The sequence below is a fragment of the Scyliorhinus canicula genome, chromosome 20 (assembly GCF_902713615.1).
Source record: "Scyliorhinus canicula chromosome 20, sScyCan1.1, whole genome shotgun sequence".
Classification (NCBI taxonomy): Eukaryota; Metazoa; Chordata; class Chondrichthyes; order Carcharhiniformes; family Scyliorhinidae; genus Scyliorhinus; species Scyliorhinus canicula.
Window position 1 is genome coordinate 59,709,771 of NC_052165.1, and position 26,800 is coordinate 59,736,570.

The following is a 26,800-nucleotide window of genomic DNA, read 5'->3' on the forward strand; positions in this document are numbered from 1 at the left end:
CCCATTTACTTCTGACCCCTTCTGCACTACATTCCCACCCCTATCCGTCACTCCACCAATTTCCCTAGCTGCATCTCGCCTGCGGAGCTGATGCGCCAACATCCTGCTCGCCTTCTCCCCATACTCGTATACCGTGCCCTGCGACCTCCTCCACTGTGTCTCCGCCTTTCTGGTGGTCAACAAGTCAAATTTGGCCTGCAAACTGCGCCGTTCCCCCAGCAACCCCTCCTCCGGTGCCTCCGCGTATCTCCTGTCCACATCCAGGAGCTCTCCCACCAGTCTCTCCCTCTCCTTCCTCTCCCTCCTTTCCCTATGGGCCCGGATGGAGATCAGCTCCCCCCGGATCACTGCTTTCAGAGCCTCCCAGACCATCCCCACCCGGACCTCCCCCGTATCATTGGTATCAAGATACCCCTCAATACTTCCCCGGACCCTCCTACACACCTCCTCATCAGCCAGCAGCCCCACATCCAGGCGCCAGAGCGGGCGCTGGTCCCGCGCCGCCCCCATCTCCAGATCAACCCAGTGCGGAGCATGGTCTGAGATCTCTATGGCCGAATACTCTGCATCCTGCACCTTCGGGATCAATCCCCTGCTCAGGATGAAAAAATCTATTTGGGAATAGACCTTATGGACATGGGAGAAAAAGGAAGACTCCCACGCTCTCTGCCTCCCAAACCTCCAGGGATCCACCCCTCCCATCTGGTCCATAAACCCCCTCAGCACTCTGGCCGCCGCCGGTCTCCTACCCATCCTTGAACTGGACCGGTCCAGTGGGGGATCCAGCACTGTGTTAAAGTCTCCCCCCATGATCAGGCCCCCTGCCTCCAGGTCCGGAATGCGGCCCAACAAGCGCCTCATGAAGCCGGCATCATCCCAATTCGGGGCATATACATTAACCAGCACCACCTTCTCTCCCTGCAGCCTACCCTTCACCATAATATATCTGCCCTCCTTGTCCGACACCACCTCAGCCGCCTCGAACGCCACCCTCTTCCCCACCAGGATCGCCACCCCCGGTTCTTCGTGTCCAATCCTGAGTGAAAAACCTGCCCCACCCACCCCTTCCTCAGACAAACCTGGTCCGCCACCTTCAAGTGGGTCTCCTGGAGCATAGCCACGTCCGCCTTCAGCCCCTTCAGATGAGAAAATACCCTGGTTCTCTTAACCGGCCCATTCAGCCCCCTCACGTTCCAGGTAATCAGCCGAATCAGAGAGCAACCTGCCCCTCTCCCCCGCCGGCTAGCCATAGCTTATCGACTGCTCGCCCCAGGCCAGCTCGCCCCGCCTGACCCGTTCCCCATGACGATAACGCCTCTCCTCTACCCCCCCGGCCCACGCCAGCTCCTTCCTGGCCATTCCAGCAGCAACCCGGTATCCCCCCCCCCAACCCCCCCAGGCTAGGACCCCACCTAGCCGCAACGCACCCTCCATGGTACTTCCGTGAGTCAGCTGACTTCTGCTGACCCGGCAGCTCCTGCCAAAACCCATCTCCTCCCGGCATGGGGTCATCCCCCACTTGCCACACCTCCTTGGCACCGCTTCAGCGTGGGAAAGAAAACCAGTAGATGCCACGCCCCCACCTTCAGCTCCGCCCCCCCCTGCCCCGCAGCGCGGACAACCAGAGGAAAGCCCGCGCTTTCACACTGCCACACCCCACCCTTCCGACGCAGCTCCTCAAAATCCAGTTTCACCCCAACCCCCGGCCCCGTACAGAAGAGAACATATAAAGCACATACCTCCAACGTTCCCCACATACCCCACACCCATACCCAACAGACAAACCCACCCGGAAACAGAGCAAAAAGAAAAGCAGCATAAAAAAAACACGTGTCAAAATTGAAGAACAGCAACAGCGAAAAGAGCAACGGCCATAGTGTGTCCCCAGATCCTAGTTAGAGTCCAGTTTTTCCGCCTGTACAAAGGCCCACGCCTCCTCCGGGGACTCGAAGTAGTGGTGCCGGTCCTTATATGTCACCCACAGGCGCGCAGGCTGCAGCATTCCAAATCTGACCTGCTTGGCATGGAGCACCGCCTTCGTCCGGTTGAACCCGGCCCTCCGCTTTGCCACCTCCGCACTCCAGTCCTGGTAGATTCGTACTACCGAATTCTCCCACTTGCTGCTCCTCTCTTTCTTGGCCCAGCGCAGCACACACTCCCGGTCACTAAATCGATGGAACCGCACCAGCACCGCCCGCGGGGGTTCATTTGCCTTAGGCCTCCTGGCCAGCACTCTGTGAGCTCCCTCAAGCTCCAGGGGCAAATGGAAGGACCCCGCTCCCATCAACGAGCTCAACATCGTGGTCACGTACCACGGGAGATCCGGCCCCTCCGCCAGGCCCAGGATCCTCAAATTCTTTCGCCTCGTGCGAACGTCCAGCTCCTCCAAGCGGTCTTGCCACTTATTGTGAAGTGCCTCGTGCAACTCCACTTTCCCCACGAGGACCACGGCCTCCTCCTCCCGCTCAGCGGCCTGCTGCTACAACTCCCGGATAGACACCTCCTGGGCCGCCTGAGCTCCAAGCAGCTTGTTGGTAGTCGCATTCAGTGAGTCCAGCAACTCAGCCTTCAGCTCCGCAAAACAGCGCAGAAGAGCAGCTTGCTGCTCCTGCGCCCACTTCCACCAGTCCTCGGGTGTTCCGCCGGCCGCCATTTTGTCCTTCTTCCCCCGCTTTTCTTGTGGAGCTGCTGCAGCCTTTTCCTTTGCCCCACCCCGGGTAAGCACCATAAATTATGGGGAACGCTCCTCTAGACACCTTCCCCCACCGGGATTCGTCGAGACAGCGCCGTTTGGGGCCCTCAAATCGGCCCAAAAGTCCTTAAGTAGCGGGAGCTGCGTTGCGGCCGCAACTGCAAAGCCGGTTTTCTGACCGCTCCACTCCTAGTCCAGGCCATCCACCGGTGGAGAATCTGAGAAGGAGTGTTCCCACACGGGGAAAATTCCAAACAGCACCACTACGAGCCTTAAAAGAGCCCCAAAGTCCGAAAATAGTGGGAGCCACTGAACGTGCGGCTTAGCTCCGCATCACTGCTACTGGAAGTCCGTCTCCGCTTCTTCAATGGCCTTGGTGAGATCTTTTCACAGTTCTTCCCTCTGCTGCTAGAATTCAGCTTTCATAAAGGCCCTCAGGTCAGCTTGAGACCTATAAGCTGGCCCTTCCCCCGCTAGCATGCTTGCAGAGGCTTTTGTTTGTTGCTGTTCAGACAAATCTTGCACTGTTTCTGAGGGTCTGATAACCAAGAAACATCCTATTCCTGGGGGAAAATACTCCTTGAACATTCACCCACGCCTTTTCATCGAAATTCCAACCTGTGCTGCCCAAAAAAGAGCTCTTTTCTGCAACCTTAGGCAGGAGCTGCCTCTGTGTGCTCACTCACTTCATGATGCACACCGGAAGTCTATTGCTGCATTTTAATTGTCACATTTATCAGTTAGTACAATCCATTAGTACAGCATTCTGGGGGGTTTGCAGCTATCAGTAAGGGTCATTAGGAAACCATCATATTTGGAAAAAAACAGAATTTCAAGGACACTGGTTTAGACACACAAATCTTGCAATAATCTTTATTGAGCTCCAGCATGGCTTAATCTCAGAGTGGAAATGTCAAACTGTCTATATTTTTGTTTGTAGCCTTTTTATTCTGGAGACTGTTTACATTGTTGCAGTACAGAAGGGGTTTCTTTCTAAGCTTTTATTTCTTCAAGCCACTTTTTAACAAATATCTGTATTTTTAAAAATGCAATTGCTTATTCATATGAATAATTTGAGTTTTTCATAATGTACCTTGCAAGTATATTCTGACATGCACACGAAAACATGCAATGAGAGGAACAAAGGATGTGTCATTGGCTTTTTTTTAAAAAAAACGAATTTGAGTTTGATAGGATTTACTGGTAAAATGAGTAAAATGTGACCAGTTACTACGATATGACCACTGATTTTTTTTTTGATTCAGTGAAGTCGGTAAAGACATGGCTGAAAAATTCAGCAGAGGCAAGTAAATGAGGGGAGGGGAGGTTAGCCATAGTTTGTTGAAGCAACACCAGTTGAGTGGGAGCAAGGTCCATGCAACCATGGGGAGGGGAAGAGGTGTTGAAGGTGATAGAGGAGTGGATCAGGGAGGGAGAAGTCACTTAAGATTGGCATGAGGGGAGCCAAGAGAGTTCAGTGGTAGTATCATGTTGATGATGGAGGAAAATTTGTGTTGCATTCTGAAGAGCTTTAGAGTTTAAATGTCTTTGCTCAAAGTTTCCAAACTTCCAAAAGGCATTTGCTAAAATTCATTTCAATTAATATTTTTGTCCCCTTGATTTTACAGGATGATATCCATGAGGATTACTGTACAGTATGCAAGCGTAGTGGTCAACTACTTCTGTGCGACACTTGTTCTCGTGTCTATCATCTGGAATGCTTAGAACCCCCTCTCAAGACCATTCCCAAGGGGGTGTGGGTGTGCCCCAGGTGCCAGGAAAAGGTACAGGCTCAGTTTTTTATTCTTCAGAGAATTTGCTTGTACAGATAAAATAGAATTTTAATAGTGACTGAGCTGGTTAAGGAAGAAAGTATCTCAGCTGTACAAACTTAGAAAGTCGTGGGATCATTCTGTCTAAGTTAGCTGATCTCAGTTGAAGTATTAAATAAATTGTAATCCTTCTATTTTTAGGAAGGAAAATGACCACAGTTCTGCTTCCAATTACAATCCAACATCCCTTTTTGGAAGTACTCATGTGTGCAGGTCAGGTGTGGATAGGGTTGGGCTATTCTGTATGGTTGAATAGCCTGCTGAAGTATAGGCCCACATACAAAGAATGGCCACTGATATTGCCAACCTTTCCCTTCAGGTAATTTCATAATCCCTTTTGAAAACCTTCAACTTATCCAAAGTTCTGCTGACCATGACTGTAACCTATCACAATCACCTATCACGTCTGTCGTTGCTGACCTACATTGGCACCAGTACCTCAAATTTACAATTTTTATCCTCATGCTGAAATCCCTTTGTGGCCTCTCCACTTAAACCTCTCTCTCTCTCTCTCTCTGCCTTTAAGGATGTTTGGGTTTTGGCCTCTTAACATTTTGTCTGGCTTCAAACCAAAACATTTTGGGTTTCAATTCTGTGAAGTGCTTTTTCTGTTTCAAGTTTCTCGACTTAATACATTAAAGCACTATATAAATGCAAGTTGTTTTGTTGAATCTGAACCTACGCACTACTTCCAAAACAGCTTTAACACCCACAGATCCTTATTTACTGCAGCAGCTGCCCCCCTAAACAAGCCTGCACTATGTGGTCCATACTTTATTATTTTGTGCACCAATGCTCATCACAGGAGATTTTTGCACTTGCTAATTACTGACTGGATCAGAGTCCTATAGTCATTAACAGTTTTGCAAACTTTATTCCCAACAAACAGAGAAAAACACATTTTGAGTGATTGTATCCAGAAAATACAAATGTAGCAAAACAGCTTGTGAAAGACCTGGAGCGCATCGTGTTTGATGACAATTCGGATTCTGTTTGCAAAGCAGCATACAGTCTAGATCTGTTACGATTGAAGAGGGAAAATTAACGTTGGGACGTATCTGATTAAGATCCACCTGTACAGGTGCAACCGGATTCGCAACAGAGTGCTTGAAAAGCTGATGAGAGAGGGCACCAACTTTCATATTTACTGATTTAAAGAGTAGAAAAATATTTTGGAAATTTAAAGCAAAAACAAATGTATTAGAAATACAGCAGGACAGGTATTTGTGGAGAGCAAGAAAGTTAATGTTTCTAGTGTAATCCTTCATCAGAGGTAGAAAAATGCCAGTCATTTAAAACATACTCAAAACAGGTTGGAGGGGAGATTTTAAAAAGCATACCCATCATATGACTCTGAATCAGTTAAAGCAAATGTAGATAGTTTGATAGATGCTTGCATCAGGTGAAGGATAGAAGTATAATAGACTTAGTAATTGTGTTATCTGAGACAATGGAAGGTAAGTGGGTTAGGAGAGGCTAAAAGCCTGAGGAGAAGAAGAAAAAAATGGGTCACCAAGGGAACAGATTCATTCTAGCATGGTGTTCTGAGACAGGATTTCCCACCACACAGCCAACCTCTTCCTTCTCGCCTAATAACTGACCCATTTCACGTTGCCAGCACTCACTATTGTCAGGTAAAAGTCAGCTTTTTTAAAAATCATTTTATTCAAGGATTTTCAGATTATTTAAAAAGCACAGGGCACAATGAGCCATCACCCACAAACCATAGTCCTAATACAAAGCCCCTCTATGTCCCGATCCACTTTCTAATTATAATAAAAACACAAAAGATAACCCACAACACAGTAAAACAGCCCCACCTCCCCCAAGCTGACATTCAGCATTCCTTAAAGAAGGCGATGAACAACCTCCACCTCGAAAGGAACCCCTCTGAACCCCGAATGGCAAATTTTATCTTTCTCAAATTAAGGAATTCCGTCATGTCACTCACCCACCCCGCCACCTTAGGCAGTTCTGGATCCTGGGACGGCACAATAGCACAGTGGTTAGCACTGTTGCTTCACCGTGCCAGGGACCCAGGTTCGATTCCCGACTTGGGTCACTATCTATGCAGAGTCTGGACCTTCTCCCCGTGTCTGCATGGATTTCCTCCGTGTGCTGCGGTTTCCTCCCACAAGTACCAAAAGATGTGCTTGTTTGGCGAATTGGACTTTCTGAATTCTCCCTTAGTGTAACTGAACAGGCACCGGAGTGTGGCGTCAAGGGGATTTTCAAAGTAGCTTCTTTGTAGTCTTAATGTAACAGGGACAACGGACACCCTGTCTCGTTCGTCGGTGCAGACAGAAATTCCCCAAGCTAATATGTGTGCGAACACATTCAACAACGATATTGGATGATATGATCTACACTTCTGGGTCCTTATCCTCCTTCAAAATAAGTGAAATTCATGCCAGCCGACTTGTTAAACTTCTTCACTAGTTCTGTAACATAGGTTTTCTAGAATTCCGTTGGGAACCCATCCAGAGCCGGGCCTTCCCATTGAATCTAGGCCCCTATCAATATTCTCAGCCCAACCCCTGCATCTTCCCCATCTCCATCACCAGAAAGTCCAGGCCATCCATGTCTCATGCCCAAATCTCCCCACGTCTGACCTGTACAGCCCCTGGTAGAAGGCCTCAAATACCCCATTCACTTTCCCTGACTCGGTGACCACCCTTCCCTGAATCCTTCATCCGCCCAGTCTCCCTCCCCCTGCCGCCTCAACCGGTGCACAAGCAACCTGCTGGCCTTCTCCTCATGCTCATATAGTGCTGTCCCACCGCTTTTACCAGAGACATGAGTTCAAATTCCATCTGGAGCTTCTTCCTCTCCTTCAACAACCCCTCCTCAAGGGCTGCCGATTATCTCCGATCCACCGCCAGAATGGCCTCCGCCAATCTCTGCCTCTCCCACCGTTCCACTTTTTACCTCTGCCCAAATCGAAATAAGCTCCCCCCTAATTACTGCTTTCAGTGCCTTCCAGAGCACAGCGGCAGAGACTTCCTCACTTTTATTAAGCTCTACATAAGTGCATATAGCTAATCATATCTTTTCACAAATCTCCTTATCGGCCAACAAGCCCACATACAGCTACCACTGGTAACCCCCTTCTCCACACACAGGTGCACAAGATGCGGCGCATGATCCTACACCACGATCGTCGAGTATTCCATCCCAACCACCCCCGCCAACAAAGTCTTGTCCTTGACAAAAAGAAATGAAAATGAAAATCGCTTAGTGTCACAAGTAGGCTTCAAATAAAGTTACTGTGAGAAGCCCCTAGTCGCCACACTCCGGCGCCTGTTTGGGGAGGCTGGTATGGGAAATCCTTGGAGAAAGAAATCCCTGGAATACAGCAACGCACATAAGAAAAGAAGAAAATTCTGATGCCCTCTGCTTACCAAACTGCCCCCCCACCATGCGTTCCACAAACCTCAACTATTCCCTCACCGTGGCCAACACATTCAAGGACTTTGGACATGACCGATCCAGCCTAGGATCAGGAGCAGTATTAAAATCCACCCCCATAATCAACCGGTGAGTCAAGGTCTGTAACCTTTGCCAGCACCCATTTCATAAAATCGACATCAATCCAATTGGGGGCATAGATGCTCACCAACACCACAGGTGCACCCTCCAGCCTACATCTCACCATCACGTGCCTAGCCCCTGGATCAGCGACTGTGCTGCTAGCCGAGATAAGGCCACCTTCTCACTAATCACTACCACTTATCCTTTCCTCAATCTCATCTGATCCGAAACCCTCAGGTGCGTCACTTACATAAACACCACAGCTGGCCTCAAACTCTAAGTGGGAGAAAACAAGGGAGTTCTTGATTGGCCCATTCAGCCCCCTGAAGTTTCAAGAGAACAGTCTGGTCGGAGGGCTCCATACCCCTCCACTCATCCTGATCAGCCATATCTACATTTCAATGGACTCCTCCAGGTTCATGTACTGCCCACCTCCTGGGTCCCCTCAAGACGGCCACCACTATTCTCTTTCTTCATCCTCAGCCAACTGTTCCACAATCCCTTCAATGTCAGCAACTCACCCTCCCCCATCCTCAACATAAAAGGTCCCGCCTCTCCAGGCCCACCATCCCCACCCTTTCCACAAACAAAAAGGAGCAACATAGCCCGAAAACCCAAGTGACCCCTCCTCGCTCCTCAGCTTTTTCCCCCTGGTTTAGCACACTGGGCTAAATAGCTGGCTTTTAAAGCAGACCAAGGCAGGCCAGCAGCATGGTTCGATTCCCGTACCAGCCTCCCCGAACAGGCACCGGAATGTGGCGACTAGGGGCTTTTCACAGTAACTTCATTGAAGCCTACTTGTGACAATAAGCGATGCTCTTTCTTTCACTTCACTTCTGTTAACTAGCCTACCTGCCACCCCCACCTAGGCAAAAGACCAATGTCCTCTGTGCCAAAGCACATTTCCACCCACCCAACCCCCACACCAAACGAAGCCCCACATATTTTTTAATTACCAACATCACTCCCCCAATATTGGGGGGCATAAAAGTTATAAAACTTTACATTTTCATAATTAACTATAAGAGTGAAAAAAAGCAAACATAACCCCGCGTGAAAATTTACAGGCCCCACCCCCGCCAAGCACAACATCTCCAGTCCGTTACACAGGTGAACCCAATAAATAGCCTATGCTCTCAAACATTCCCCCAATCCATGGTCCCTTAAAACCTTGTTCATCTCCTCCGGCGATCGAAGTTTTGCTCCTGTCCTCCATACGTGACCCACAGACGAGCAGGGTATAGCCGCCTTGACCCTATTAAACCTGGCCCACCAATTCGCCAGCTCCGCTCCCCAGTCTTGGCAGATATGGACTGTATGGCCTTCCCAACTGCATTCGTGTGTCACCTTCGCCCATTTCAGAATTCTCTCCTCATCCAAGTACTCATGATGATCGCCCTCAGCAGCTCTCCCACTTTCAGCCATGTGTGACCGATCCACTTTAGGAGAACAGTCAAAGATACCCTCCCCCACCAACTTCTCAAACATCTTGGCCACACACTTTGTGGCCTGTGTTCCCATGATCCCTTCAAGTAGCCCTAAGGTCCTCCGGTTCTACCTCGAACGATTCTCCAGGTCATCTACCTTCTCCCTCAACTTCTGACCCACCACGAATATCAACATTTCAGGCTCTAACAAGGTAATACAATCCTCATGGTCAGCCACCATCTATCCCACCTTGTGGTTCGCGCATCTTGCGCCTCCAGCTTCTGCTCCACTCACTCCAGGGCAGCCAGTATTGGCTCTGCCACTTTGGCCAGATCCTCTGAAGCCACCTTCTTTTGCTGCTTAAACAAAGCCGCCAGGAATTCTACCAACTGCTCTGTTGACTGTTGTGCAGGTAACAATGCTACAGGTCCCTCCGCCATCCTTTCCCCTGCTGCGCCACGCGAGTCCTCCTGGCCGAATAGTGCCCTTATTTGCCTCTCTCCTTGTGTGGTAATTCTTCAACATTATCCACCAAAGGAGAATACCTTCAACTTTAATATTCCCATTTTTTCCACCTGCAAGAGTCCCGCAAACCAGGAAAAAAGGGCCAAAGAATCTAACCTCCAGCAGGAGCCATCACACCCTCCATAGTCGCCACCGGAAGTTTGGAAAAAATAAGCTTAATTAAGACCTTGTATTGACCCTTAAATGTCCCATAGGAAGATGAGATGCTGTTCCTGAAGCTGTGTGTAATTTCTTTGGAATATCGTAGAAGTTCAATGATAAAGAAGTCAGTATGGGTGTGGACATTGCAAGTGATGGGGAGCTAAAAGTCACACTTGCCGACAGAATGAATGTGTTCAATGAAGTAACCACCTAAACGTTATCTAGTTTCTCCAATGTAGAGAAGACTGTGCCTTGAGTAGCAAATAGTTAAGAAGATTAAGGCAGTGCATCCCAACTGTTTTCCAAAGGACCTCTTTTAACACTTGAAAAATTAGCATTTGCCAACCTAGTTGGTGCACAAACATCCCAGGCCTGATCACACATACTGCCAATCATATTTTCTAAGGTTAAAGAGGGCTTTGGGCTCATTGTCTTTCCCTTGATGTTTGGCTGAATTCCTCCACCCCCACCTCCCCTGCCCTCTAGTCTCTGGATTGGAAAATAAGGCAGCACGGTAGCATTGTGGATAGCACAATTGCTCCACAGCTCCAGGGTCCCAGGTTCAATACCGGCTTGGGTCACTGTCTGTGCGGAGTCTGCACATGCTCCCCGTGTGTGCGTGAGTTTCCTCCGGGTGCTCTGCTTTCCTCCCACAGTCCCAAGACCTGCAGGTTAGGTGGATTGGCCATGATAAATTGCCCTTAGTGTCCAAAATTGCCCTTGGTGTTGGGTGGGGTAGGGTGGGGTTATGGGGATAGGGTGGAGGTGTTGGCCTTGGGTAGGGTGCTCTTTCCAAGAGCCGGTGCAGATTCGATGGGCCGAATGGCCTCCTGCACTGTAAAATTCTGTGATGTCCTCTTTACAATCTCTATTGCTGCGTGGGAGGAGGGGGAGGCTATGTCCCAAATATGACTTCTGCAGCCCCATCGGGCTTTGTGACCCACAGTTTGGAAATGCCTGAATTAGAGGAACTTCAGGTAAATTGTTGTCTTGCACAGAATTTGAATTCCTGGACTGAAATGGGAGGAGGTTAATCGGTAGACATTAAAAACATGTATGTGCTAATCTCAGTGTCGTCTCCTCTACACAGAAAAAAACAAAAATGGATTAAATAACCATATTATTGAGCATCCTGTCGCTAAGTGTGACATTTGGCTCCCTATCACTTGCCTTAAATTCCTGGCTCAATTTCCTGTTTCAATTCCAGCCCTACTCTGACCTCTTCATCCTATGTCTTCTACACTATTCTAATAATGTTCAATTCAGGCTCCAGAAATGGCATTGTATCTATTTAAAGGACCTCTGTAGCCTTTTGGCCTGAAAATTGATTTTAATCATTTCATACCTTAACTACAAATCTGCTTTCTTCAAAATGGGGATTCTAGAGATGTAGGATGGATTTCTTGGCATGGAATGGAGCGAAAGAAAGCGAGGTGGAATAGCACTATGCTGGAGTCCCTTCATGAGAATGCTGTGCGGTGGCAGAAGAGGCTTGAATCATGGTGCAGGCCTGTTTTTCTTCAGACTTTTGCCAACCTCTCCTGTTTTCCCCTATTGTTGCCTCAGCTGTTTACATTTGTTCTTAATTTTACACTTCTTCTCGGATTGGAGGTCATGTGCTTCATTGGGTAACATCCCTGCCTTTGAGTTAGGAGCTCTGGGTTTGAGTCTCGCTCCAACTGGAAAGTGAATTTGTAATATGGCCAATTATGTTGATTGTCAACCTGCAAATCCTCCAACACATGGTAGTGGTAGGTGGTAAGGGAAGGAAAGATTCTTGGTCAGCCATGTGATAGAAAGAAAGTTGGACCTCCAGTATCGCTATCCATAGTTCTGGACTGCAACATGCATGTAAAAGTGCATATTGCCCACAGCAACTCAGGACTCCGAGGTGATCTCTAACACCACCACCACACTTCTCATCATCTGATGGAAAGATTATCTCAGCTATCTAACATTCTTGTTATCTTTCAACAGATCAATGATTCCTTGAGCAGAGGTGTTTTTCCCCTCTCCTTTATTTTGGGGCTGGTTTAGCTCACTTGGCTAGACAGCTGGTTTGCGATACTGAGCAAGGCCAGCAGAACAGGTTCAATTCTCATACTGGCTGAGGTTATTCATGAAGGTCCCGCCTTCTAAACCGTGCCCCTACTTGAGGTGTGGTGACCCTCAGGTTAAATCACCACCAGTCAGCTCTCCCCATCAAAGAGTAAAGCAGCCTGTGGTCATCTGGGACTCTGGCAATTTTACATTTACCTTCATTCTGGCAGTGTTTATGCAATAGTACATTTTGTTCTGTTCTGATGAAGGGTTACATCTACAGTTTTGACTTGTCTATTTTCTCTCTCAATGCTATCTGTTCTGATGTGCATTTCTAGCATTTACTGTTGGTTGTGTCCAAAGATTCAGCCTAACTGTCAAATGGTGTAATGGGAAATCCAAAGAAATCACTAAGCTCATGGTCAAAACTAGTCTGGCATCTTCATAAGACCTCAATATGGCTAAGTTATTGGATTTCTTCCTAAGTAGCCTGTCAATACTTACCCTATAATGTGTCAGCTGTGTTATGGGCCAGGGTTTAGAGAACCCCAAAGTGCATCATGGAGTTCACCTGACCCACACTTTTAATAGATTGTGGTATGAGGAGCACACGGCCCACTCTGCAGGTGTGGTACAGCAGAAATCGAAAAGTTTTTTTTAAAGCAAAACAATGTTTATTCTGTGAACTCAAGTTAACCTTTTTAAAACATACAGTGAACATCTTAACAACCATCAATTCAAATACAACCCCCAAAGACTACAACACTAAGTAATCCTTTAAGCTTTCCTTTTAACATCCATACGAGTTGAAAACACCTTTTAACAGAACATTACGTTTTACATACACTACTGAGAACATTTATAATTCTGAATTCACCAAATGATCAAGAGATAGTCTTTTGATGGCAGAGAGAACAGCAGTACACATGCTTGGTCTGGCTTCAGCTCCAACACTGAAAACGAAACTAAAACACACCCTGCAGCCTGCTCAAAAACTAAAGTAAAAAGCTGGCAGACAGCCCAGCTCCACCCGCCCTCTGACATCACTGCAGTAATAAACACCCATTTCTTAAAGGGACTCTCTCACATGACAGCTGGAAGAACATCCCTTCTTAAACTAGGTCAGTGGAAGTTTGAAATATTGTGGAAAATAGCCCAAATAGTGCTCTAAATCAGAATCTTTGAAACTTATTCTTGTTTCTTTCCTGGTACACCACCAGCTGCTGGTCAACACGCTCAATGACATTTTTCATATATCTTGTGCACAAAGCACCTGGACCACCATCACAAATTATTCATCCCATGGCATTACTTAAAGAAAAATAGGGAGTCCTCTTATGGCTTGAATACCATGTTTGTCTCTTAAGGAATACCATGTTTGCCTCTTAAGCAATACCACCAAAAATAAATGAGCTTCTCATTATTCTCATTGATAGAATGGCTACCATGTTTGCCACCATAAGGACAGTCACTATTCTGAATTAAATCAGTGTTGCGGAAGTGCTTTGAGATGTTCCTGAAAGAGCTTTAAAAAAAAAAATTGCAAATGCAAATACGTTCTTTGGGTAAGTTAGCATAGCAAGCTCTATTTTTCGGGTTAGTTTATCTTTTTATAATTTATTATAATATTTCAATCAGTAATCCCTGAGCCGTCTTATCGGTTTTTTTTTAAGAGTGACTAGCAAATGGTTCAAAAAATTTCTTTGGTTCAAAAAATGTATTTCTTTTGCCCATGCAGGTATTAAAGAAGGAAGATAACGTGTCATGGCCTGGAACTCTCGCTATCGTCCATTCCTATCTTGCACATAAAGCGGGTATGAAAGTATAGTGCATGTCTGATACCAGGAATGGCTTGTGAATTTGTTCATGGGACATGGGCATCACTGGCTGAACCAGCATTTATTGCCCATCCCTAATTGCCCTTGAGGTGGCATTTAAGAGTATACCACATTGCTGTGTTTAACATGTAGGCCAGATCAGGTAAGGATGGCAGATTTCCATCCCTGAAAGAATGAACCAGACAATTTTTACGAAAGTCGACAGTGGTTTCATTGGATATTTAATTCCAGATTTTAATTGAATTCAAATTTCAACATCTGCAGTGGCGGGATTCAAACCCGGGTCCCAGAGCATTACCCTGGGTTTCTGGTTTACTAGTCCAGTGACAATACCACTATGCCACCGCCTCCCTGGCTGATCCAGCATTTGATCACTGGATAACTGCCAAGATGACCACAATTCAAATTCGAGAGCTGACTGACTTTGCACTCCCATCTTTCCAGAAAATGGACAAATTTACATCTTGGAATCGAGACATAAAGCTTGTGTTGTAGATATCTACCTTTTACAGAAACTGTTTGAGTTTAATTTTCATTTAAATAAATGAAATAAAATAATTGGCAATTTCTATTACAGGTTGCTGATCCTTATTAGTAGTTTTACACTCTGAATATCTAGAGCAGTGAGTGTCCGGTATTGAGAGGGCAGCCTGCGGTAACTGAGGAAAACCTGTGTGAGGAATTCCTTCACGTTTGGCAAAATTGAACATTCTAGTAATTTGGCTATATCATGAAGGTGTCAATGAACTGGGACTTCGCAGCTTCCAAAGTGAGCATATGTTGACATGGAGAATGTGGGGAAGAAGAAGAATGCATTAAATCTGTACAAGCTTGCATTAGCACTTTGATACACAAAAAACGAACTTAAATTTCATAATACTGATAGAATGATACAGGGGGCTGTGAGTTGGACATTTTCTTCTTTATTTTGTATCCCAACTTTCTGTCACCATGACTGCTTCTTTATCTAGAAGAACTGAAGAATGTAGGCCACATCTACCTTCGTAGCCTCTGCTATTCTCATTATTGACTGATCAAGGAGATGTGAACAAGTGGTAACAGATCTTTTCGCTTGATCCTCATTGCAGTTGAAAAATCCATTTTCCAATGATACTCTCCTCCAGAAAATAAATATGCTCTCCAAATAAAGGCAGATCAGCTGAATGCCAGTGAAATGTGAATCTGAATTTGGAACAATAGAAGGCGGATGAATTTGGGCAGCAGTGCTGATTTTAAATGGCTGCTGAGCTTGTAAGTGTACAAGAATTTAGTTAATATGCACAGCTGAAACCAAGATAGTACTGCCTTCATTAATTCATGTTTTTTTAGTTCTCTCCTGCAGTCGAGACCAGGGTTTCAATAATGTAATCAGTACTTTTTTAGCAAACATTTTCAACCATATGAAATTAAATCACAATATAACGTTTACTAATATTTCCTTGTAACTTTTTTATTCAAAAAATGTCCCAATGATTCTTCAGAATCTCTGATCAGTATTTCAAAATTCAATTACAGATAAAGTAATTCAGTTAAATAAAACAAACCTGAGAAAGGACTAAAACTTAGTTTTTACTTGTTCACAGGATGCTGGCGTAGCCAGCATTTTTCATCTATCCCAATTTGCCACTGAGAATGTGGTGGTGAGCTGCCTTCTTGAACCACCGCAGTCCATGAGATGTAGGTACACTCCGAGTGCTGTTAGAGAAGGAATTCCAGGACTTTGATCTAGTGACAGTGAAGGAACAAGAATATAGTACCAAGTCAGGATGGTGTGTAGCCTGGAGGGAAACTTGCAGATGGTGGTGTTCCCACACTTCGCTGTCCTTATTTTTCTAGGTGGTAAAGATCATAGGTTTGGAAGGTGCTGTAGAAGGAACCATGGTGAGTTGCTGCAATGCATCTTGTGTATGGTACACACAGATGCCACTGCATCGGTGGTGGAGGGGAGTGAATGTTGAAGGTGGTGGATGGGGTGCCAATCAAACAGGATGCTTTGTTCTGAATGGTGTCAAACTTCTTGTAGACGGTGGACAGACTTTGGGAAGCCGGGCGGTGAGTTACTCTCTTGTAGCCACCCCCGACCCAGAATGTTGGACTGACTATCTGATCTAAATGTCTCTATGACACTGCACTAAAACAGAAGTGGTTTGTAATTACATGTAGCTGCTAAACATAAAATGTCATGTTCAAATTATTTGGTTTAGAAAACTGCATTTTAAATTATTACTACTTTCACAGTGAAAGAAGAGGAGAAGAGAAAGCTGTTAAAACGAGGGAGTGAGTTAAAGAGTGAACATGAACAGCTGGAGTTGAAGGACAGATTGCTCAGTAATGCTGTCACGGTAAGATTGCACATCTAACAGTCCCTTATGTATTGGTTGTAGTTGGGTGATCAGAGAATTTCTTATGTATTTGTTCCTTCTCTTTTCTTTCTCATTTCTTTCTTTCCTCACTGTTCAGTAATATAGGATGGCATCACCCATTTCTTAATGCAGATGGTAAATAAATGCTGGCCTAGCCAGCAATGCCCACATTCATAAATTTAAAAAATGAGAAAGCAGTTCCTTGAGAAATAAAGTCAAACATGTGTATTTGCATAATGAGACTGGTCTTATTAATTAATGTTTTTTGTTTTACTCCCCTCCATCTCCCTCCACACTTGCCCCACAGACCCTTATTCTCATGAGACCTTTACATCCAGTGGCCTGTCAGGAAAGTGATTAAACTTTGGTAATGAAGACAAGTTCCAGTACCATGATAATTATAGTTCATCAAGCCTGCAGCCACCGTTCCAGTACCATGATAATTATAGTTCATCAAGCCTGCAGCCACCTAGTTGGAAGTTCAAAATTGACTTCTGGTTCTTTGAAATGCATTTTTATTACAATAATCAATTTCTTAAAAATTATTTATGACCGAAAAACTTTGTACGGTTAATTTAACAGGACAAAAAAACACTCTTCCGTCCTCTTGCTGAGCTTGCTTGAAGATACACATCTCACGTGTATAGCTATAGATGGAATGCTGAATTCAAACTATTTGGAAAGATATACAGTATCATTTGCGGAAGTCTTTAAAGACTGCAATAAAATAATTCTGTAAGATTCTGTTCTAATTGCAAGGTTTCCAGATATAGAACAGACGGCTCTGTTGCTGTCTTCCAGTATGATGGACTGCTATCAAAAGTAGGTGTGGAACAAGCCAATGAAAGAAAAAAAATTAAAATTTCTTGCGATTCAGCTCTGAATAGTAATGCAATCTTTTTTAAAATAAGCCCCACAACTTGAATTTGTGCGTTCTTAAGTGAATATATAATTATACTAACATTTCAACAATACAGCCCTAGTTCCCTTGTCAAAAGTGGATTGTAAGAGAAGACTAAGTAATATAGGTGCAGAACAAAAAATAATGGTTTTGTATCAACATGTTGATCACTTTCAGTTCAGTAGTACTGTATATCTGTTGTCACATTAAAAGCTGTGTCAGCACAAAATGCTGTTTACAAACCTAACATCTGATTGTCACATTGTTGGGTCATTTTGTGTAAACATTCCCATTGTATATTCCTATTTCAACTCTTGCTATTTAATGTATTAATCTAACTTTTATTATTCTCATTTTTTTTGCTGTGAAAGTACTACTATTCTACAGGTTTCAAACAAAATAAATTGTATAGTGAGCAGCCAGTAGAATATCATCCATAACAATGTTGTCAGCACAAGTTTCAATTAGAGCTAATGTCTTTCCTCATCCTAATACAATCAGGATTCTCAGTTTTAGCCTTGGGGTGGTTGGTGGGGAGCATTGAAATCAAGGTTTAATTTTTTCAAGAGTTAGAATATTGGGTACAATTTATTGTAGGAAGGATATTAAAGCTATAGAAAGAAAATAGCATCCATTCATTAGAATATCACCTGCAATGAGAGGTTATACTTAGGAAGAAAGTCTTAAAAAATATTGATATTTGGGCTTTGAAAATATGAATAGTAAAAATTGTTTCCACTGTTTTGTAAATTGGTAACGAGGAGAAGTAGACAAGATTATCAATAGAGATGGGGAGGGACAAGTTAGAAGAATATTATTTGTACAAAAGATTATTTTACCATAAATGGCTGTTGGGACAGCGATTACACCATTAAAAGTAAATTGGATATTTTGTTTCAAAAAGCGTAAAGCAGAGTTCAGAGAATTCAGTTATCTTCACTGAAGAGCTGTCATTAGACTTTAAAAGCTGAATGGTCTGTGCTGTAATCGGATTATAAGCTCTATATGTAGACTAGAACTATGATTTGTTGAGCACCTTTTTAATCAATGCACTTTCCCAACTGAAGAGCTGTTGTCTAATTTTTATTTATTTAACAGAAATGTTTAGAATTGAAAACAAACCTCATAGCTAAACAGAAAGGAACTCAGGCCTCTCTGGAACGTGTGAAAACCCTGATTAGACTGATGCAGAGCGAGCAAGTGATCCAGGTTACAATGATGACAACCACAGCCACCTCTCGAGCATCCCCGTTGGTTTCCCTCCCATGGATCAAGCCTTCAGCTGCTGTAGGGACCGCTCCAGCCACCTTGATGCAGCAATCGCAAGGAAAGAACTAAAGGAAATGGACAAATCCATATTTAATTACTGTCGTTTGGGAATATTTACACAATTTTATGTGTGGAAACAGCGGGGTTTGATAACTGATCGATGCAGTACAGTATGCAGAGACTGTTGGAGCAAAAAAGCACCATACAGGTAGTTTGTACCGTGACTGCAATACTTTAAGCCACTACTTTGAGAGCTGAAGAGATTTTAATTTTTTAATTTTATTTTTATGTTGGCCTTAACCTACTGATTCTGGAACCAGAAAATGGCCACTGGAAAAAAAGAATTTTTAACTTCTCCAAGCAGGTGTTTTGAACACCAGTTTGCCTCATGAGAGAGAGAAGAAAACAATGGAACATACTGCAGTAGACTGACAATAAACGCAACAAAGCTGTAACATATAAAGCGTTTTCCTGTGAAATGGGGATCTGTTTTTTAGAACTGTACATTACTGTAACTAAATTCAAACATGCAAGACAATGTCTGACATATTTATTCAGGTGACGCGCAAAAAATGGTTTTATTGTGTATGTATGGGTCTTCAGAGCATTCAAACAAAGTTTAATTTTTTCAGTATTAATATAGGTAAGAAACACATATTTAAAATAAAGTATGAGGTTAGTATTTAAGGTGGGATAATAAGTACAGTATTTTCCTGCTAATGCCTATGGAACATGTTTTATCAAGTATTTAAAAAATACAGATGCAAAACATTTTTTGCAACTTCTCTTATTGTTGACATTTTTGTGCAGATCACTTCTTAAACCATATCTTGGATATTTTGGGGAAGCCATGTTTTCTTTCTTGATTTCATTTTTTTTGAAGTACTGTATTGGTTTGCCAGATTTATATTTAAAAAATGCCAAAAATGTGTTTCTTCCTCCTCTGGTACTGTATTTGTATCACAGAAAAATGACAGTTTAGCAAACCCTGGGATAGTGATGACGGTGGGGCGAGGATGGGGAATATCTGCTACACGGTACATGAAACTGCCTCAGAATCATAACAATTAATTGGCATTGAAAATGCCAATGATGGAATCAAGGGACACAAATTTTTAAAGGGTTTACAGATTTTTGTGGACCTTCTTTCCTTTCCTGTTTAGTAAATGATACTCCAGTAGATTTTGATTAATTTAGGACAGCTACTTGATCCACTAGCTAGTCTTCCTGATAATAAAGGGTCTGCACCTTGGGAGGCCACAGCTATTTGGCATGGGAAGCTTTAGGCCTGCTCTGGCAGTGCATTGTCCCTTCAACCATTTTCACAATTCCGGGAAAAACTGTGCAGTGCAATGCAAATCTATTTTATTACAGTCAACACTTCAATGAACAAGATTTTATATTCTTTTACTGGTGAACAAAAATAAAAGAGAAACACAAGTTGCTACTGGTTTAATGCCAATATGCATTCCAATGTGGCTTGCAATGTAAATGTTTCAGGTTAAATGTTTTTTGATGACTAAAGAGAACAAATTGTTCAGTTATAAAATATCAGATGGTTGAGATTTTTTTGGGAGGGGAGTGCGGAAAGAAGTCTTGGCCTGTTAGCATAGATGTTCAAAGGAGCTGTCCAGTGGATAGTGTGCATTGAAACTGAATTCATCCTAATTCTGCCAATGTAGTTCTTTAAAAAAAAAATTAAAACTGAATTGTGAAATCTGCTTGTACATGCTTTTATGAAACAATTTGTTGTCAGGTAATTGCATCCCATGCTCCAATGAAATAGATGTATTGACTTAAGGTGTAGCTCCAAAGCATATCTGAACGATCAAGCCACTTAACATTTTCTTTTGCGTATCCAAACTTTTTGAATTCTGTTCTAACTAATATTTCATTGCAGTATTACAGAAAAGACAAACACAGTTGGATATACAAATTATATCAGCTCCCAACCCTTGTCTTTTTCTATATATTGATAAAAGAGGAGACTGAAAAAGACATCTACCCTGCTGGCTCCTTAAACCCCTCAATTTGGAATCTCCAAATTAAATGTTCAGTGTGCCATCTTTGTTCACTGCAAGGTTCACTCTTCGCCCTTATGAAGAAGAGAACAAATATGTGTACATATGAAGGCAATTGTCCCCACAGTTTCCTTTTTATTTGAGCCCACCCATGAATTGATATTTTAAGTCGCACATGCATATTGTACTTATTTTATTTCAGGTATCAATCACCTCAAAAAGCTCAAAATACTTTTTCGGACCACTCTGACATGCACCAAATTCAATGCGTGTAGGTGAACTATATAACCTGCTGGTGATTTTTACTTTAATTTATCTAATGTGAAATAAATGAACATTTTACATGTACAGGATTCTTTCAGGCTCCACTTCAAAAAAAATTACTTTTGAAATATAAATAATAAAGCTGCACTTCATAGTTTTCAGGGTGAAATACAATATACTGTACTAGTGGAGTGGGGTCCCTGTTTGTAGATAGATTGACAAATTATACAGTGCCCATACTGTGGGTGGTTTTTTTTATGGTCTACAGCTACAGGGATACTTGATTACAAGCTGGAATTTGTAAAATTATGAGAATTTCAACAGTGGGAAAGCCAAAAAAAAATTAACTTGCTCAATTCTAAAAGTCTGGATACCTTGTATGTGTTGGGCCTTGCCCTTGTTCTCCCATTTTCCAATGCATTTCTCAGGTACAGGCAGACCAAAATAGACCATTGGAGTGCATGGTATTTTAGGTCCAGTAGCTAAAGTGGAGTTGAACTTCTTAAAAAAAAATGTATTTACTCCTTTTTATTATAAACTAAATTCAAACTTTAAAGGAGCAATCAAAAATTCTACTCTAAACAATTCTTGTATTTTGACTGTAGCTCTCTAGCAAGTGCCACTATTTAATTTTACTAAAGCTTTAAATGCATTGTTTTTTTATTTTTAAGAGTAGTCTAGTGTGGAGCAGTTTGGTGGGAAAGTAGATTTATGTGATTTCATTGTGTGCTAAAGTTTGTTACACAAGTAATATCAGATTCTAAATTATTACAGGGTGGTTGAGTGGATCTTTATCGAAATGCTTCAGTGTAGTAGTTTCAGGTTTTGAAAATCTTGACTTTTTGCTTCCATGTTCCTTTAGGAAGACTTGCTAACATAACATGTCAATTACTGATGTATAAAGCAGAAAGAATCTGATGGAAATCAGTTGCATAGTATTTTCAACATGCTGTAAGCATGCATTAAAAAAAACCACTCAGGCTTCTCAAAAGCACACTGCATCCAGTGCAAAGATTTTGACAGCATTCCAAATGTGCAGTAGTGTATTGAATGCGTGATTTGTTACCACAGTAGCGGAACAATCTTGCACTAACTATCCTTAGGTGCCATACATGAAAGAGCCTTAAGTAACAAATTTCTGTTGCAGTTATTTTAATATCCAGTTATATATTCATGTGTAACTGAAAGATGGTCAAGGCTATCACTGAAGCATTGTTATATTCATGCCTTCTATTATGTTACAAAATGAAAAGCCTTCACAGAATACTCCACTCGAAGAAACAATTCGTATTCATCATTTGTTTATTCTTTTTTCGTGGTACTTCACATTTCTGCCACAAATCTTACAAAACATTATTTCATTGCTATTTGCTGGATAAGTGAGTTATCTGAATAAGTAGCCCACAACTTATGCAGAAACTGCTATATATGAACAGCAGATTTATTTTAATAAATGCAAAATAAGAAACTGTATTTAGTTTGTGCTGTAGATATATTTGATGTTTTTTCTTCTGAATGGGCCTTTTTTAAATCCCTTAGCCAACAAGCATGCAGAGTGCCTTTAAAGGCAGAAATTTCAAAAGGGCGGAAAAGCACAGCCACACCACCTCATGGTACATTGTAAATACAATTAGAGAAAAACATGGTAGTGCTTGTGATCATGTTACACTTGATTGGGTGACTAGGTTAATCGATGTACAGAAAATACAGTAGAGAGTAGGATGCCTGCTCTTCTAGTTTAAAAAGATTCACTTGGGAAAGCAGTGATAAGCAGATTAATGGAACTGAGAAACATTGTCACAATTGTTTATTGTGTAAAAGAAATGTTTTAAATAAACTGGGATAAAAAGAAAAGAGAAAAAAATTAAAAATCAACATTGTATCATCACACAAATGGTCTTTTTATTTTTTCTATTTACACTTTTAGGTTTTGTCACACTGGATGTATTTTACCATGATAGTTCAAGTTGAAATTCTAATTTAGGCAACATATTGTATCTTATCTGTAGTTTTACATGTTTCAGTCCTTTATCTTGTACAAACAGGCTGAAGGCGACTCTTACCTGTTATTTTTCCCCTGCTTCATGGCATCTTTCATTCGCTTATTAAAGTAACGTTTGAGTTCAGAAATTCAGTTGAGTGGAGGAATCCAATCTGTGCAACCTGTCTGTGGTATTGCATGCAGTTCCTGGTTATTAGTTTTGATTTGTTCTGACTCTTTTTACCTAAAACAAAAGTCCAACTGTATCTGAAATTTTTCTTACATTGCTCGCTGATTATATGCATGGAAACAAAATATTTAGATGGACATTAGTGCTTTGCTTTTTTCCTCAAAATATGACTAAGATGCACACTAACCACTGGATGGGTGCTCTACTTAAAGCAAAGTTTAATATATATATATATAATTTTTAAGTACTCACAATTGAATGAATACTCTTTGTTACACATTTGTAAGAAAACAAATCAGTATTATACTGTTCTACTTTGTTGATAGCTATTTGGCTCTGCCCATGGAATGTGGAAGGTCAAAGTACAAATGATATGTTGAGTGAATTTGTGAGCATTTTGTTCTAAGGTGTGGTAGTGTAGCAATAAAGAAAACACAAGAAGCATTTTTAAAAATAAGCTTACAACAGGATGCAGGAGGTGTTCAGATGACAAGATTTGTATATAAATTACATTTTCTTAAAACCATGTAATTACAGATGCTTCATGTATTGGCAAAAATATTCTGAATGAAAAGTTGTTGATATTTGATGCTTATTGTATTTTTTCTCCCCCTTCTCTTTTGATTGTATTTATTTTAGTCCCACCCTCTCTCAAAAAAGATTTTTAGTTATTATTTAGGTATTCCTGGCCCAACATCAGATTAGAAAACTAAAGTTGATTCTGGTAGCTCACGGTCAATTCACTGTACCATAAGAGTACTTATTTTCAGATTTTTCTTATTCACCCAGCTTCCACGATTCATTCGTACTTATATAGCTTGTATTCTGTTTAGCCATTCTCTAACTTCTAGCACAGTTGCTTTAGACTGAATTTCTCCATGACTGTTATTTGTGTCCATAATAGGTCGAGTAGGGGGGACTGAGATGATGATTACTGGCAATGGCTATGATTCTGTTTTTCCAAGTGAGAATACTGCTTTTGAATCAATATTCTAAACTGACTGAAAATAACCAACTCAGCAAGTGACTTTTATGTATTTATGTATGACTTATCATTTGGGGCATAATTTTATCTAAGCAAAACTTCAGGCAACAGAGGGAGTGGTAGCTGATCTGGAACCTTCTTGTCATTCACCTTTAATGTGCCTCTTTAACTCCGCAATAGCAATACCATCCTGCTGATTGGTTTCCTAACCAGAGAGTGTGGAGGAATAATAGTATTTTCTTATTTATTCATTCATGGGATGTTGGGGGTCACTGACTAGGTCACCATTTATTGCCCATTCCTAATTGCTATTGAGATGGTGGTGGTGAGCTGCCTTGAACCACTGCAGTCCATGTGGTGTAGGTACACCCACAGTGCTGTTGGGAAGGGAATTCCAGGATTCTGACCCAGTGACAGGAAGGAGTGGTGGTATATTTTTGTTAGGGTGGTATGTGGCTTGGAGGGGGACTTTTAGTTGGTGGTGTTCCCATGTGCCTGCTGCCCTTGCCCTTCCAGGTAGAGTGGTGGGTTTAGAAGGTACTGTCGTAGGAGCCTCGGGGAGTTCCTGCAGTGCATCTTGTGGACAGTACACACTGCTGCCACTGTGCATCAGTAGTGGAGGGAGTGAATGTTTAAGGCAGTGGTTTGTATTGGATGGCCTGGAGCTTCTTGAGTTTTGTTGGAGCTGCACTCACCCAGGTAATCCTTTAAACTCCTGACTTGTAGATGGTGGAAAGGATTTTAAGAGTCAGGAGGTGAGTTACTCTTTGCGGAATTCACAATCTCTGACCTGCTCTTGTAGCCAACCTATTTATTTGGCTAACCAGTTCAGTTTCTGATCAATAGTACCCCCCCCACCCCCCACCCAATGATGTTGATAATGGGGAGTTTAGCAATGGCAGTGCCATTGAATGTCAATCATAGAATCCATACAATGCAGGAGGAAGCTATTGGATAGCACAATTGCTTCATAGCTCCAGGGTCCCAGGTTCGATTCCAGCTTGGATCACTGTCTGTGTGGAGTCTGCACATCCTCCCCGTGTGTGCGTGGGTTTCCTCCGGGTGCTCCGGTTTCCTCCCACAGTCCAAAGATGTGCAGGTTAGGTGGATTGGCCATGATAAATTGCCCTTAGTGTCCAAAATTGCCCTTTGTGTTGGGTGGGGTTATGGGGATACGGTGGAGGTGTTGACCTTGGGTAGGGTGTTCTTTCCAAGAGCCGGTGCAGACTCGATGGGCTGAATGGCCTCCTGCACTGCAAATTCTATGATATCAAGGCCCCACCCTATCCCAAAACCCCTTAAGCTAACCTACACATCTTTGGAGACTCGGGTGCAATTTAGCATAGTCAATCCACCTAACCTGCATATCTTTGTGGGAGGAAACTGGAACACATGGAGGACACCCATGCAGATACGGGGAGAATGTGCAAACTCCACACACATTGTCACCTAAGGCGGGAATTGAATCCGGGTGCCTGGAGCTGTGATGCAGTGCTCATCACCCTACCACCTCTAGGGACAATGGTTAGATTATTTCTTGTTGGAGTTGATCATTTCCTGGACAAATATTATTTCTCACTCATCAGCCCCAGCCAGCATTTAGACACACAATACTACAGTATCTGAGGAATAGAGAACAATGCGGAACATTGTGCAATCATCAATGATAATCCCCACTTCTGTCCTTATGATGGAGGGAAGGTAATTTATGAAGCAGCTGAAGATTGTAGGACCTAGGTCACTTGCCTGAGGAACTTCTGCAGCAGTGTCCCAGGACGGAGATGATTGACCTTCAACATCCAGAACCACCTTCCTTTGTGCTATGTATGACTCCCAACAAGTGGAGAGTTTTCTTTCTTAGTCCCATGGACTTCAGTTTTGCTAGCATTACATGATGTCATCGTCAGTCAAATGTCATACTGTCAAGGGCAGTCACCTCACTTTGAGTTCAGCTCTTTAGTTCATATTTGGATCAAGTCTATAACAATTTCAAGAGCTGAGTAGCCCTGGCAAAGCACAAACTGAGAATCAGGAAGTATGTTATCATTAAGCTGCTTGATAGCACCGTTGACAACACCTTCCATCACTTTGCTGATGATCGACAGTAGATTGATGGGATGGTAATTGGCTGGATACAATTTGACTTGCTTTGTAGCTGGGACATTTTCCACATCAGTGCCAGTGTTGTGGCTGTACTGGAACAGTTTGGCAATGGATGCAGCTAGTTCTGGAGCACAAGCGTACTATTGCCGGAATGTTAGAGAACCTTTGCAGTATCTGGAGTCTTCAGCCATTTCTTGATATCAAGTTGAATAAATCGGTTGGCATCTAGGATGCTGGGAACCTCCGGAAGAGGGCAACATATCATTCACTTGGCATTTCTGGCTGAAGATGGTTTCTGCATGCACACCTCAGTGCGTAAGTCAAAACCACTGGCAAAGTGCATTATCCAACTTTGGTTTTCAGCTCACTGACCTCTGAAGGAATACCTCATGAGACTTTGCTTCTGGACTCTGGAACCCACGTGACATTATTTATTTTCTCTGCCATCTCTGCACTTTAAATCTTTCTTTTTTTCTATCTCTTAAACTGTATGAATGTAAAGGAGGCAACGTTGTGACCCTCCCGCGTTTTGAGTGTGTGTAAATAAACTGACCCTTTGAGTTCATCCTATCTCGACTTTGCTGTGGGGTTATTAATAGAAATTGGATCACACCGAAACGAAGAGATTGGGAGATACGCTGCTACTTATAATGGGAGAAGCAAATCAGAACTGCTTTCTATTTACAGCAGAGTGAT

General features: G+C 42.9%; 1 protein-coding gene across 1 annotated transcript in view; it reads left to right on the plus strand.

The window, feature by feature from the left end:
* Positions 1–22,733, plus strand: part of phf21b (PHD finger protein 21B) — a 222,109-nt gene extending 199,376 nt beyond the window's left edge. Inside the window, exons 13-16 of the mRNA XM_038781394.1 lie at positions 4,321–4,476; positions 13,928–14,003; positions 16,266–16,369; positions 18,390–22,733. Of these exons, the coding sequence (XP_038637322.1) occupies positions 4,321–4,476; positions 13,928–14,003; positions 16,266–16,369; positions 18,390–18,629 (576 nt within the window). The 3' untranslated portion in view covers positions 18,630–22,733. The remainder of the gene's footprint in view (positions 1–4,320; positions 4,477–13,927; positions 14,004–16,265; positions 16,370–18,389) is intronic.
* The last annotated feature ends 4,067 nt before the right edge of the window (positions 22,734–26,800 follow it).